The sequence below is a fragment of the Nilaparvata lugens genome, chromosome 3, assembly GCF_014356525.2.
Source record: "Nilaparvata lugens isolate BPH chromosome 3, ASM1435652v1, whole genome shotgun sequence".
Classification (NCBI taxonomy): domain Eukaryota; kingdom Metazoa; phylum Arthropoda; class Insecta; order Hemiptera; family Delphacidae; genus Nilaparvata; species Nilaparvata lugens.
Window position 1 is genome coordinate 85334552 of NC_052506.1, and position 14812 is coordinate 85349363.

The window sequence follows — 14812 nt, forward strand, 5'->3', positions numbered from 1 at the left end:
TCTCGTACATTTCATCATGACTAGAATTAAAAAGGTGTTTGTGCAACCAGGGATTTGACTATTAACTATTTGGTTAGCTCAATTGCATTGAACTATGTCTCACATTGTATATAACATGAGGATAAATATATAATTTGCAAGGTGAGAGGAAATCGCATCAGAAGTGAGGAAATCTATTGGTCAAAGATGAGCGTGTCCGTACCGGTAAGTGAATATGAAGTTTGTTATCGCATCAAGCCTCTCGCTTCAACAACGAAGCTGTTGCTCATACAAAATTCATGAACTGAAGAAATTCGCTAACCGACCGGGCAGCTGGTCAAAGGTAGACGGAGGTGCAGATATGAGCATTTTGTTTTGTAATGCAATTTCCTGTATTATGATGCCATGCAGATTCGAACTTGAAGCGTCCGCCCCGTTGAGCTTTCGAAATTTGGTCCACTTGTTTCCATTGTTTTCATATTTGTGTGTTGCAAATCGCTCCCAATCACTCTCTCTCGCTCTCTCTCTCTCTCTCTCTCTCTCTCTCTGTTGGTTCCAATTTAAAAGCACGTCAATCACTGTATAGATGATGGCGTTATCATGTTCCAGCACAATGTGTGCTCGAATGCCCCATGCACTGGAAGAAGAGAGCCGATATAATCTGCGTGATCAATGATTTGTCAATTGGATTATGAAATTTAGCAACACTTGCTCTATTGATCCAATTGATTACCCATCCTGAGTTTTTGTGCACCTACTGATATGAAAGTTCAAATGTATGTAGGGATTGAATACGTTCTAATGTTAAAAGTTCTAGTGTTCAATACTTGATTTCACCGGAATTCATAGAATAATACTGGGTGATTTTCGGTGTGTAACCGATATACATGAGTTATTAGTAACTATGTATCACTTTTATGAATGAAGTAATGTAATTTGGATAATATTTAATTGTATTATTCAAATGTTTGCTATATTGAATGAAAAAGACTAAGAAATTGTCAAAAAACTACAGATTTATTGATACTTAAAAAGACCGGTTTCGGTTATTACACTCTGAGTTTATCAGAGATTGACAATGGTGTAATAACCGAAACCGGTCTTTTTAAGTATCAATGAATCTGTGGTTTTTTGACAATTTCTTAGTCTTTTTCATTCAATATGAATAATTACCACAATATCAACTTCTCAACTACACGTGTTCGCTATATCCTTCACGGGATATGATTTATGAACTAACATGCCATTCAAAGAAATAACAAGATTTTATTTGATTCCTTTCTCCTAGGACAACGAATTTCTCAACTATTACTTATTACAAGCTTTGCCAATTTGTAATGATGTGCTCCCTTCAGAGCAATCTTGCAGAGCTTAGAATAAATAAGGTGCGTACAGACGTATTCCCTACGAACTTGCGCATTTCACTTTTTATCAGTTGATGTTGCTTATATATGCTTATTATACGTGTATTTGTACAGAAACAGTGGCATACAGATAATGATAAGCATATCATCAGCTGATGAAAAGTGAAATTCGCATGTTCGTGGCGCATAAGTCTGTACGATTAGAGCATGCAATAGAGCATTAGTGTGTACCTTTAGAGCATGATATTCGTCTGAACAAGCTCTAGTGACTGATTTTTCTCTTCCTGAGTAGTTGTAAAGAAGGTGATATTGTGGTATCCAAATTGAATAGAAATCCAATTTTCAATACCTTATTCAACTAGTTGATCTGTCTTCCAGTACAATTCACCAATTTTCTTCACATCGTTTGATTAATAGATAAGACAGGCTTACCACAGAAGACAGGGTGAGACCCGCTATTAATCGTCGGATAATGACGCAATAAATTAATTATTTGGTTGCCAGATTAATTGGTGGATGACTGGGAGAGACGCAAATCTCACTGAGGGTGAGGCACAAGAGATTATTCAGCCTCCTCCCAAACTAAGTCAAGCAACTTCGGTTGGAAGACAGATAGCGGTGACAAGTAGTTCAAAATTGGCGCTAGACGTTCAGACAGAACTCAGTCAGAATTTTGTCTTAGTTTCAACTTGAACTAGAATGTACCGTATTCGACACGAGTTTTATACAATAAAAAGACTCTTCTACCTTAGTGAAAACACCTCACTGACTTATTCTACAAGCTCTTTGTGACTTTCTAACTTTTTCTACATCCACCTATGTAGCATTCATATCTTTTGATTAGGAACTGGTGAAGTTTTACTAGACTATCTTTATTTATTCATTTATTTATTCGTGGACAGAATCACTAATCATATAAATATGATTAGGAAGGAACAACAGGCTTGGCCCAAATCTATTCCATTCCTAAATTTTGATAAATTAATAAAATGTCCAAAAAATAGGTTATGTTTCTACTGTAAAACGTTCAAGTTCAATTTTCGTCCAAAAATATATATAAGCTAAACATTTTGAATTTAGAGAAATTAAACACTATCTTGGAGAAAGCTTTACAATTTTTTCTCCACATTCGCTTATCTATGTAGCATTTATAGCTTTTGAATAGGAACTGTTGAAGTTTTACCAGACTATCTTGAAAAAAACGCTTTACAATTTTTTATTATATTCGCTTATCAATGGATCAATGGAGCATATTTAATGCTGTTGGATGGGATCTAGTAAAATTTCTCTCAAACTGCAATTGAAAGTTGGATAACCCAAAAATAGTTGTGTTACAAGTCTCTCTTGACAATCATATGGCTTACTGCTTTTAGCACCCATGTTATTGCAAAACGTGTAACACGTGTTGCATATACAGTGCCGTGTACGTCACAAGGTACTCTTGTTTCCTACATTATCACGGACCAGCATGAGGAAGCTTTAAATTGTAGTTTCCTGCTTAATTTATAATGAAATTCAAGTACAACATCACATACTGTATTCATTTATATTATTTGATTTTATCTAACAGTCCACATTCAATGAACATCAAACTAAATTAAATTACTAACTTTTTATTGTAATTTTCTGCGTTTACTCTTGATGAAATTCAAGTACAAAATCACATACTGTGTTCATTCCATTTGATTTTATCTAACATTTCACATTAAATGAACATCAAACTGAATTAAATTGGTGCCTGTAACCTTGAAGTAAGTGCACAAGAATAGACCAGTATTATCTCCTCTCTCTCTCTCTACTCTAACAATACATTTGAGCATACTTAAACGATGGAACTCCACTTCTTTTTCTATCACGTTTGGATTCCTCTTATAACCTTCAAAATTCAAAATTTTAAATCATCATTCCTGGACCGAAAATCAAGTAACGAAGCAGTGTGTGATTACGTAACCTTATCTTTTGGACAACATTAACATTTTATCAAAATTTTTGGAGAGAAATAGTACAGACTCAGCCTAGTTTTTCCTCCAATGTCATAATTGTATTATGATTATAGTATTTTATACAATGAATGAATTATTATGAATTATTGATAAATTATTTAACCTCTCTTGAACTAGAATCACTTTCAATGATCCATATCACTCGCTTGGCACCTCGCCGACCCAACTAAAAAGTGAGAATATTTTCTCTAAATAGTTTTTATGAGAAATATTTAAATATTGAATATATTCTGAGAATATTCAAATGAAGCATACCATGCCATAACGTTGTAAATGCCATTTCATGGCAAATGTGTTTTATTGCAGAAATGGGTTGTAAACGCCATGTTTTACAGTGCAGAATGAGATTATGAGGCTAGTGGCGCTTTTCGCGGTATTTTTTTGGACTAGAATTGTTATGCAAGTCATAACGTTGTAAATATTGGAAATATTCAACTATTGAATATATTCTGAAAATATTCAAATATTGAATAAGTTATATTCTGAAAATATTCAAAATTTTTACTCTTAATATTATTTTATTCTCTCTTTCCACTCTAAATAGAAATTTGAGCATACTTCATCCATAGCTCTTTACTTCTCCACTACCAATTTGAAATTCCTCCATAGCTCCACTTAAACTGAATCTCTTTCAATGATCCATCCCACTCGCTTGCTTCTCTCGCCGACCAACCAAAAAGTGACAAGATGGCCCCTCATGTGTTGGATATGTTTGTTGTCCCCAGCGCAGCTCGCTCGATTTTGTGGATGACATATCTGATGCACAGATATTGCGTTGTGAATTGTGGTGCCAAGGTGTGAAGCATGAATATTTAAGAGGCTGTCACGGAGCCTCGGAAAGGAAGAAGACGCCGTTCCTCCCCCTTCCACTCCGATCACCACCACTCCCTCCCACCCCTTTTGCCGACGATTTCTTCTTCCATTTGACACATGACAACGGCAGAGCCGGCTGCGACTCGCGTGCACTTGTCAAGCCACAAGCACTTAACATACAACGTCTATCTCTCAGTCAGCTATTTGCAATGCAACTGTGCTTTAAAAACGTCAGCGTAGTTGTGACTTCTATACATGCTCGTCCTTGCCATGCAAGCGAGCCAATGACATGCCTCAAGTTGGCCAACATGATTTCCAGTTGTAGAGTTGTGAGAAGATTCTCTAAATGACATGCCTCAGGTTGGCCAACATGATTCTCAGTTTTAATCAGGAGAAGGTACTCAAAGTGACATGCCTCAGGTTGGCCAACATGATTTCCAGTAGTAATCAGGAAAAGGTACTCAAAGTGACACGCCTCAGGTTGGCTAACATGATTTCCAGTTGTAGTGCGAGAAGATTCTCTAAATGACATGCCTCAGGTTGGCCAACATGATTCTCAGTAGTAATCAGGAGAAGGTACTCAGAATTACACGCCTGGGGTTGACAAACATGATTTTCAGTTGTAATTGGAGAAGGAACTGTATGAATGCTTGTTTAACTAGTCGTCATATCAAGATACGGAATTATGCTACAAGAATAACTCATTCAGGAGCTGTGATTGTATTCCGTGGATGCCCGGTGGGTCAAGGGGTGACATTCCAAAATTTCCAACTGTAGACAGCCGGATACAACTGTCTGGTTCATAACGAACAGTCAAAAATTGAGTAAATGGTGAATAGTCGGAAGTAATAAAATAGAACCTGATTCATAATGAATAGTCAAAAATAGAGGAATTAGTTAAAAGTGAATAAAAACATGGAGGAAAATAGAGGATATGATAGAGAATGGATGGAATGAAAATTCGAAAGAGGAAGAGTTTGTTGGAAACTGAATAGAATATTGCAAGCAATCATAAAGAAGGGATCTTATCAAATTTGTCCATTGCCAGAATGTGATCCAAAGTGGAAGTAGATAAGAGTATCCAAAATAGTTAAATTTGATAGGGATCATTCACGCAGTGCAATATTCTGAAACAAATTGAGAATTGTCCGATTCCAGGTATTTTTCGATATTAGGTAGGCATTCTCAACAGAGAATGTGGAAAGGCCTCATACAGAGAGTGATAGAGTGTACTTCTAGCTGTTCAGTATGGACAAACTTCCATTCTCAAGTGTATTTGGTAGCAGACACAAGGAATTTTATGAATAGAAATATACTGAACAAAAAAGAAACCAACTACAAACTCGAAATTATTCCAAGATGACCGGCAGGTACGGGGAAACAAGAATTGAAGGCAACGTAACCGGTGCGAGGTTGGGGGCTGCTCGGGTCTCGGGTCTCTAGCGGCCCCAGAAAAAAGTTTTCGGCAGCAGGAAAAGAACGGATTTTGTTCTTGGAAATATAATTTTCTCCTTTGGCGGCCGACATAAATGAGTTTTGAGTTTTGGGCACGTTGCTGAGTGGAAAGCCAACTGGCTGGTGTGTTGTGGCTGCTCCAAGAACAGGCCAGCCAACATCATTCACCAATTCCTTAGCACTTCGCAGCCGCGCGTATACGCAATAATTCTCTCCCCCCACACACCACCACCCACCTCCCTCTTCACACAACTTTCTGTTTCTGTTCCCCTTTCCAAAAACAAATAACCAACATTTTTCTCACCCACAGACCTGCACTCAATCCATACGTCATCAAAGGAAACAACTGGTGGGGTCGAACTGGAGGTGAAGGTTCTGAAATTTGGAGGTGTGAAACTGGAGGGTGGCTGTATTATTTATATAAGTTATGATTGTTGCTTCCATCATCTTATAGAACGTACACATCATGTCGGTAATCATGCTACATTACACTTAGATCAAATGTCGTGTGTGGAAAATTTATAACAGTGCTATGTTGAATTGAATCAAATCAAATCTCCTCCAACTTCTAAATTGATTGATTTTGAAATAAAATCAATTGGTTCCTACTATCAATTGTGACAGGAGCGAAATGCATACCTATTGAGGTGCTTCTGGCTTATGCGCTTGGAATACGACCTTTTCACTTTTCATTAGCTGATTATTATATCTGTATTCTGTATAAAAATGTTTCTGTACATGTACAGAGATATAAAGAGCATAGCATCTTCTGTACGCAGACTCTAAAAGTCTGTACGCAGCTTTTTATAGCGTGCACATCATGTCGGTGATCATGCTCCGTTACAATCAGATCACATGTAATGTGTGTTAAATTGAGAACAGTATTTTGTTTAATTGCTTCTAACTATCAACTGTGATAGGAGCAAAATGCATACTCATTACATCCATACACCCTAATATTATTGATAGACTAAGGGTCTCTTCACACTTAGCCACGCTACGCTGGAATACGTTTCAATGTTAAATCCAAGTAGCAAATGTAAACGGGACAGATTCATAGCTCAGATCCAATATTGGAAGATAAGCGTATTTCAGCGAAGTGAAGCCTCTGGAGAACCCAAGGTGAATGAGGTAAATAGAGGTGACTATTGTTTGATCAGAAAAATTATTGGCGTAGGTCTACAGAAAAGCCTATTCCACCTGATTTAACAGGGTATTCAATTCTAAGAAGAAGTTTTAAATTCCTGAATGGAAGGGTAGAATACGATTCATGGTTGAGAGAGTTTTCGTAGCGTGTTGTGGTTTGTGTATGATAGATGCTAAAATCTGCACAATGATACAAATAAAATTATCATAATTATATTCATATCCATAACAAAAATTGGAAAGTTCCACTTTCTAATTTCTGCAAATTCTAAAACATTTATATGTTCTGCCTGGAAATACAAATTCTAGCACGTGCATACTGTTATAGAAATTATGACAATTGTCATTTATATGGAGGAGTGCGAGAGAATGAGGTTAGCTCTTTCGCTTCAGCTTCAGCATTGGAGTGCAGAAGTAGCAGTGGTGTATATTATTTATTCATATGCAGAAAGCCAGTAAGGAGAGCAGAGATAAGCATATAGGATGTGAGCCAAACGCGGTGGCTTGGCCGAGCAGACACAGTGTCTCCCTGTCTCACTGTCTGCAACTGAATACGCAAGGTGTTTTTCCCCGTCTGAGGCGGATGTTAATGGACTAGCAATAGCACAGACTCTGAGGGCGAGAGCTACTAATATATGCCAGGATCTCGTTAGAGACAGAGAGGAAACGAGCGTGTGAGAGTGAGAGTTTGAGTGAAGAGACAACCGACGCCATTAGCATATCCTCTTCCCCCCGGTGTTAATTGCTTGTCCGAGACTGGGGTGGCCTTAGACTTGGCTTTATTAATTTGTCACTTAATATCATCCCCCCCCCCCACCAACCAACAAATTCCACTGCCGCAGCAAAACTCCACAGCCAACAAAAACAAGGCTGTCCCCCTCTCTCTCATGTATCTCTTTCTCCCGTGGCGTTAATCCCCAATTCTGCGACTTTAGCGCACTCTGCAGTTGTTATCCTCCTTCTCGAGATCCATTCAATCCAAGTATGGCTCCGACAAACCCCCCTACCAAACCCCCCCCCCCACGGAACACCCCACAGAGCGTCAACGATCCATGTCCAAGCCCATTTGTATTATTACAACTTGAGAGGAATTAGGAATTACACGTTGCTATATTGAAACGAAATAGTAATTTTCCACCATAATTTTCTCTTGTTCATAACTTTCGCTGGAATGACTCTTTGTCAACAAAATTTTGGGCAACGAGAGTTGAATCATGTTTTGCACTAATCTGTTTAATTCTAAATCAAATTTATGATAAATTGTATCAGGGGTGGTTTTTATTGTTATCCAGTTTATCACTCAGTTTATCAGTTAATCATTGTTATTGAGTTATCAATTGATAATTTATGTCTTGTAGACTACTCAAGAATCAGGTGATGTTGATTTTGAATGGTTGCTTTCTCTATCAAATCACAAATTCCACAAAAATTGGTTATAATGGAGTATTGTGAGACTACTCAAGTATTGGGTTATGCTGATTTTCAAGGTTTGCTTTCTTATCAAATCACAAATTCCACAAACATTGGTTAAAATGGAGTATTGTGAGACTACTCAAGTATTGGGTTATGCTGATTTTCAAGGTTTGCTTTCTTATCAAATCACAAATTCCACAAAAATTGGTTAAAATGGAGTCTTGTGAGACTATTCAAGTATTGGGTGATGTTCATTTTGAAGGGTTGCTTTTTTATCAAATCACAAATTCCACAAAAATTGGTTAAAATGGATTCAAAGGTAGGTAAAGTAGACTAAAAAAGTAACATAAATATCATCAATATTATTAATTATATATCTCTGAGTTTCATTGTTCGCTCATAATATAACGGCCAATCATTACAAAAAACAAAAAAGTATCAGTTGTTAGTTCGGTATTTTTCAACCAATTATGTTTAAAAATGATTAGCATTCATATTCAGGACCAAGCTCCATATCAAATTCAATATAATTCCCTGCTTGACTACAATATCATGAGGGAATAGTGCAAAGTGTTGAAGACCCTGTTTATAGCACCTCCACTAATTAACTCATAGAGTATATACGTCATAAACAGGGTTTTAATGACTCAACCGTGGTATGTCGAGCTACTCCCCAATGAGAAATTGTCCTGAAATTACGTGCAACCTACCAAGCGGGTGATAATAGTGGATTAAAACACAATATTTCTCAACCTGTGGTTAAATGTGGTAGTAGGTTGGTGCATGAGCTAACCAAATAGCTATTTTCCCGAAATGTTGCTTAAATAATGTAGTGGAACAAAAAGTGACATGTTCCATGGAGTCTTGATTGAAATCATGCATTTCCCAAAAAGAGTTGAGAATATGAAAAGAATCTATAATGAAAATTGGATATCTTAGGTGTTACCTTATGCTAGACGTCCATCTGAGACCTGCTAATGGGACCTCCTGAAAAAAAAAATGAAACAGACTAATAAGAATTGTTCAATTCACGAGGATATTGTAGGATTTATTATTGGAATCAATTTGAAGGTTGTAATCAAGGAAAAGCAATAAAATAGATATCATGTCATTTGAATAGTCCAGTAACAGTCTTTCAACTCTTGACAGTCTGGAGCAATGGACAACATTCCAACCAATTTCGTATGAAATGGAACCATTTTTGCTAAATCATACACCTTATTGTATTAGTGTATTAGAGTGTTTGCCTGTAGCACTCTTATATCATTCACCGAAATAAATAAATAAATTGATATGATTAATTCTGAGTCATGATTATACAATATCCTTTTCACCCTAACACATAGTTTGCAATGTTTGAAATAGTTTTCAATTTGCAAAACATAATTTGCAAAACATAGTTTGCAATAGAAATGAAAATATCTTTGTTAAACATCCAACAAGTATTCTTCTTATGTCATCCATGTAAGGAACACAATTCACATTATCATAATTAGGATTACTATGAGAACTATTAATTTTATTTTTCATCAAATAACATTAGCCATCTATTGAATGTTCAAATACAGAGTGATTCACATAAAGTGTATCAATAGGTAACTTCCATATGATTATGAGTGACTTATTATGGTTGTACATCCTAAACGGTTGGGTTAATAAAAAATGACAATATTGAAAATGCCTTCAAATTTCACATAGAATCGAAAAATATCATAAAAATTGGGGGTTGCTATTTAAAGAAAAAATTTGTCCTCCATTTTGGAAGATGGCGGCCAAATTTTCAATTTAAAATTACATGCCGTAAAATGTCACAAAAAAGAAGGGAAGTTGCCCATTTGAAGTTCTCTGTAAAATGAACGGTTAACAGGTTACCTATTGTTACACCTTATGTGAATCACCCTGTATGTATATAGCACTGTAATTATCAGTGAGGAACACATTTCACAGTATAAACCATGTATTCACTTCTCATCCATCAATGAACATTGGACATCTATTGACTGGAGAACAATAATAATTATTGTCAATGGGTAAAAATGAGAATGATTCCTGAATGAGGTCGTGATCAATGAACGTGAAGGAACCAACACCGCTGAATGATTCTAAGACGCATGAATGGCATACTGTAACAGCATTAGTGACGTGTGCTGGTAGTTAGATAACTGAGTTTAGAATGCAAGAAAGTCGCCCTGCCCTCTGCCCCGCTATCCACCCCCTCACAGCACCAATGCACAGTAACTCCTTGTTTGAGTCAGCTCCGCCACAGCTGTAAGTTATGCTTACAAAGTTTTAAACTTGACTAGCAGCAAGAACAAGTTTAGCAACCCTTGGTGAAGGGTTGTGAGAGGAGTTATGTCTGTTCACCACTACAGAGCAATGCAAAACGTATTTCATGCGTCTGAACCCGGAGTCTACCCGCACACGCTTTGCTTTCCCGCTCGCCGATTCGAGGTTCGTTTTCGCTCGCTTGATGGCTTTTGAAAACTTCGTTACATCTTTCATTTCCATCCCACATTGCAACTTATCATTCGCCGGCATCAATTGATCCCGAATTTCAAATTATACATGCGAACCGCCAATTCCGACTCTTCAAAAGTAACGTATTTCTCGAGGCAAGATTAAAGCTGAGATGTGAGCCTGGAATTAATTATGCGGATTGGAATATGTGTGAAACAAATATGAAATAAAATGAGGACTAGAATGTGGAGGAATAGATTTGAGCTGAACTGGATGCTAACTTATGTAAACTGAACTGATTTCTTTTTTTCTATAGCTCTACAGCCCATTGTGGGCTATGGCCTCCTCCACAACATTCCTCCAAACGTTTCTATGCATTATAAATCCTCTCTCATTTTTGGCATTCTGGTTTCATCCATCCTATAAAATATGTCCGAACCACCTTAGTCTCTGTGCCTTCATGAAGCGTACTATACTACGGCCTTTTATTGATAGTTCAAGTTCAGCATTGGTTCTCCTTCTCCACTCTTCTCCTTCTTTAACAGGACCGTACACTTTTCTAAGCACCTTTCGTTCTAATACACTTGAATTATTATGTTGGTCTTCCTTAGTCAAAGTCCACGATACAGAGCCATAGGTAACTACAGGTCTTATAAGGGTTTCATAAATCTTAAGCTTGCTGCTTCTACTGATGAGCCTGTTCTTTGAACTGAAATGATTTCGGGCTGAAAAATTGATAGAAAAATGAATTCGGGCTGAACTGTATACAAACTTATGTTAACTGAACTGATTTTGGGCTGAAAAATTGATAGAAAAATGAGTTTGGGCTGAACTGGATACTAACTTATGTAAACTGAACTGATTTTGGGCTGAAAATTGGTAGAAAAATGAGTTTGGGCTGAACTGGATACTAACTTATACTGAACTGATTTTGGGCTGAAAAATTGATAGAAAAATGAACACACACACACACCACACACACACACACACACACACACACACACACACACACACACACACACACACACACACACACACACCACACACACACACACACACCACACACACACACACACCACACACACACACACCACACACACACACACACCACACACACACACACACACCACACACACACACACACCACACACACACACACACCACACACACACACACACACCACACACACACACACACACACCACACACACACACACACCACACACACACACACACCACACACACACACACCACACACACACACACCACACACACACACACCACACACACACACACACACCACACACACACACACACCACACACACACACACACACACACACACACCACACACACACACACACACACCACACACACACACACACACACCACACACACACACACCACACACACACACACACACACACCACACACACACACACACCACACACACACACACACACACCACACACACACACACACACCACACACACACACACACCACACACACACACACACCACACACACACACACCACACACACACACACCACACACACACACACCACACACACACACACACACACACACACACACACACACCACACACACACACACACACACACACACACACCACACACACACACACACCACACACACACACACCACACACACACACACACCACACACACACACACCACACACACACACACCACACACACACACACACACACACACACACACCACACACACACACACACACACACACACCACACACACACACACACCACACACACACACACACCACACACACACACACCACACACACACACACACACACACACACACACACACCACACACACACACACCACACACACACACACCACACACACACACACACACACCACACACACACACACACACCACACACACACACACCACACACACACACACACCACACACACACACACCACACACACACACACACCACACACACACACACCACACACACACACACACCACACACACACACACACACACACCACACACACACACACCACACACACACACACCACACACACACACACACCACACACACACACACCACACACACACACACCACACACACACACACACCACACACACACACACCACACACACACACACACACACACACACACACACACCACACACACACACACCACACACACACACACACACACACACACACACCACACACACACACACACACACCACACACACACACACACCACACACACACACACACACACACACACACACACACCACACACACACACACACACACACACACACACACACACACACACACACACACACACACACACACCACACACACACACACACACACACACACATGTTTCGGCTGAACTGGATGCAAACTTATGTAAACTGAACTGATTTTGGGCTGAAAAATTAATAGAAAAATGAGTTTGGGCTGGACTGGATGCTAACTTATGTAAACTAAACTAATTTTGAGCTAAACAGTTCATGGAATAATGAATTTAGGCTGAACTGGATGCTTACTTATGTAAACTGAACTGGTATTGGGCTAAACAATTCATGGGATAATGAGTTTAGGCTGAACTGGATGCAAACTCTTGTAAACTGAACTGATTTTGGGCTAAACCGATGTACACTTACATGATGTTAACTCATACTTATGTAACAAACGAATATAAGATGACTTGGAAGTGTAGATATTGATTGATTCTGCGTTCAGCAGAATTCTCTTGAATCAAATTTAAAGATTTCTTTCTATTATCTAGATGAAGTGAACTAGTTGTTCAATTTTATGCTGCTTAATATCAAAAGAACGTATATTTATGATGTAAGGAAACGTAATTCTGTCAAATTTAATGTGATTTCATTATTTGATTCTAACAAGAATATATAAACGTATATTTATGATGTAAGGAACCGTAATTCTGTCAAATTCAATGTGATATCATTATTTGATTCTAACAAGAATAGAATAAACGTATATTTATGATGTAAGGAACCGTAATTCTGTCAAATTCAATGTAATATCATTATTTGATTCTAACTAATATATAAACGTATATTTATGATGTAAGGAAACGTAATTCTGTCAAATTCAATGTCATATCATTATTTGATTCTAACAATAATATATAAACGTATATTTATCAATGTAAGGAAACGTGTTTCTGTCAAATTCAATGTGATATCACTATTTGATTCTAATGAATGACTGCGTCTGTGTTTTACAATATTATAATTGAAAAACATGAATCATTTCGAAATTGAACACTTGAATCAGATTTCAAAAGGTTTTCCCTATATCACAAGTTAAATACGAGAGAATGACATCACGCTTTCCTCTCGCTTCATGTGACTTGTAAAAACTGCTGCCTCCTACAAGATTCCTGTATTTCCTGTTGAAGAAAATTGAGTACAAAGGCTCCAAAACGACGACGAAAAACTAACAGTAATATCATCATACTCTGCTAATGAAATACGTTCCTGATGTAGAATGATAATTGTGTATTTCGTGATCTTATTAATATTTGTCCAGCCCTTTGTGCGGTAGTACTCTTGATATGGAGTGGGAGCGTCATGACCTCCAAATCAAACGCAATCACGGCATAAAGGAGGAAGCTTGACAAGAGAGAGAGAACTAGAGAGGGAGTGAGTGAGTGTGAGAGAGAGATAACGAGCAAGGTGGTGACGGAGAGGAATCAGCCGTCTCATTAACTTATCCCTTTATCCTACTCAATCATTTTAATTAAAATTTCGATCGTAACAGACGGTCTCAATCAGCTCTCAGTACGAATTTCATTATTCAGGCATCCTCCTCCTCTTCCTCCTCCTCCTTCAACACCACCTCCTCCTCCTCCTCCATCATCTCCTCCTCACCTCCTCCATGCCTATCGCCTCTTCTTCTGTTGGCCAGTTATTTGAATAGCCAGTGAGTGCTGGAAGCTCCACGTTGTGTAAATATCTGTCACAGTCGTTCATTGCAGAGCTGAAAGCTGCGTTGCCATTCGATCTATTCCCTCTTCCAATAAATTGACACAGCCGGCCGCAATGTGATGCAGTCATTCAGACTTTCATCCAATATCATTATCATTATTTCTCAATCGTTATCCACTGTAACGTTACATCAATCAACCGTAACTACGT

The 14812-nt window shown here is 38.3% G+C and overlaps 1 protein-coding gene across 2 annotated transcripts in view; it reads right to left on the reverse strand.

Annotated features, from left to right (window-relative positions):
* LOC111044184 (irregular chiasm C-roughest protein) overlaps nt 1-14812 on the reverse strand; it is a 635676-nt gene that overhangs the window by 266529 nt on the left and 354335 nt on the right. For both annotated transcript variants that reach the window (XM_039424893.1, XM_039424890.1), the window contains exon 3: nt 9120-9160. Coding sequence is in view for 1 of the 2 variants with exons in the window: in XM_039424890.1 (XP_039280824.1) it covers nt 9120-9160 (41 nt within the window). In the remaining variant the exon portion in view is untranslated. The remainder of the gene's footprint in view (nt 1-9119; nt 9161-14812) is intronic.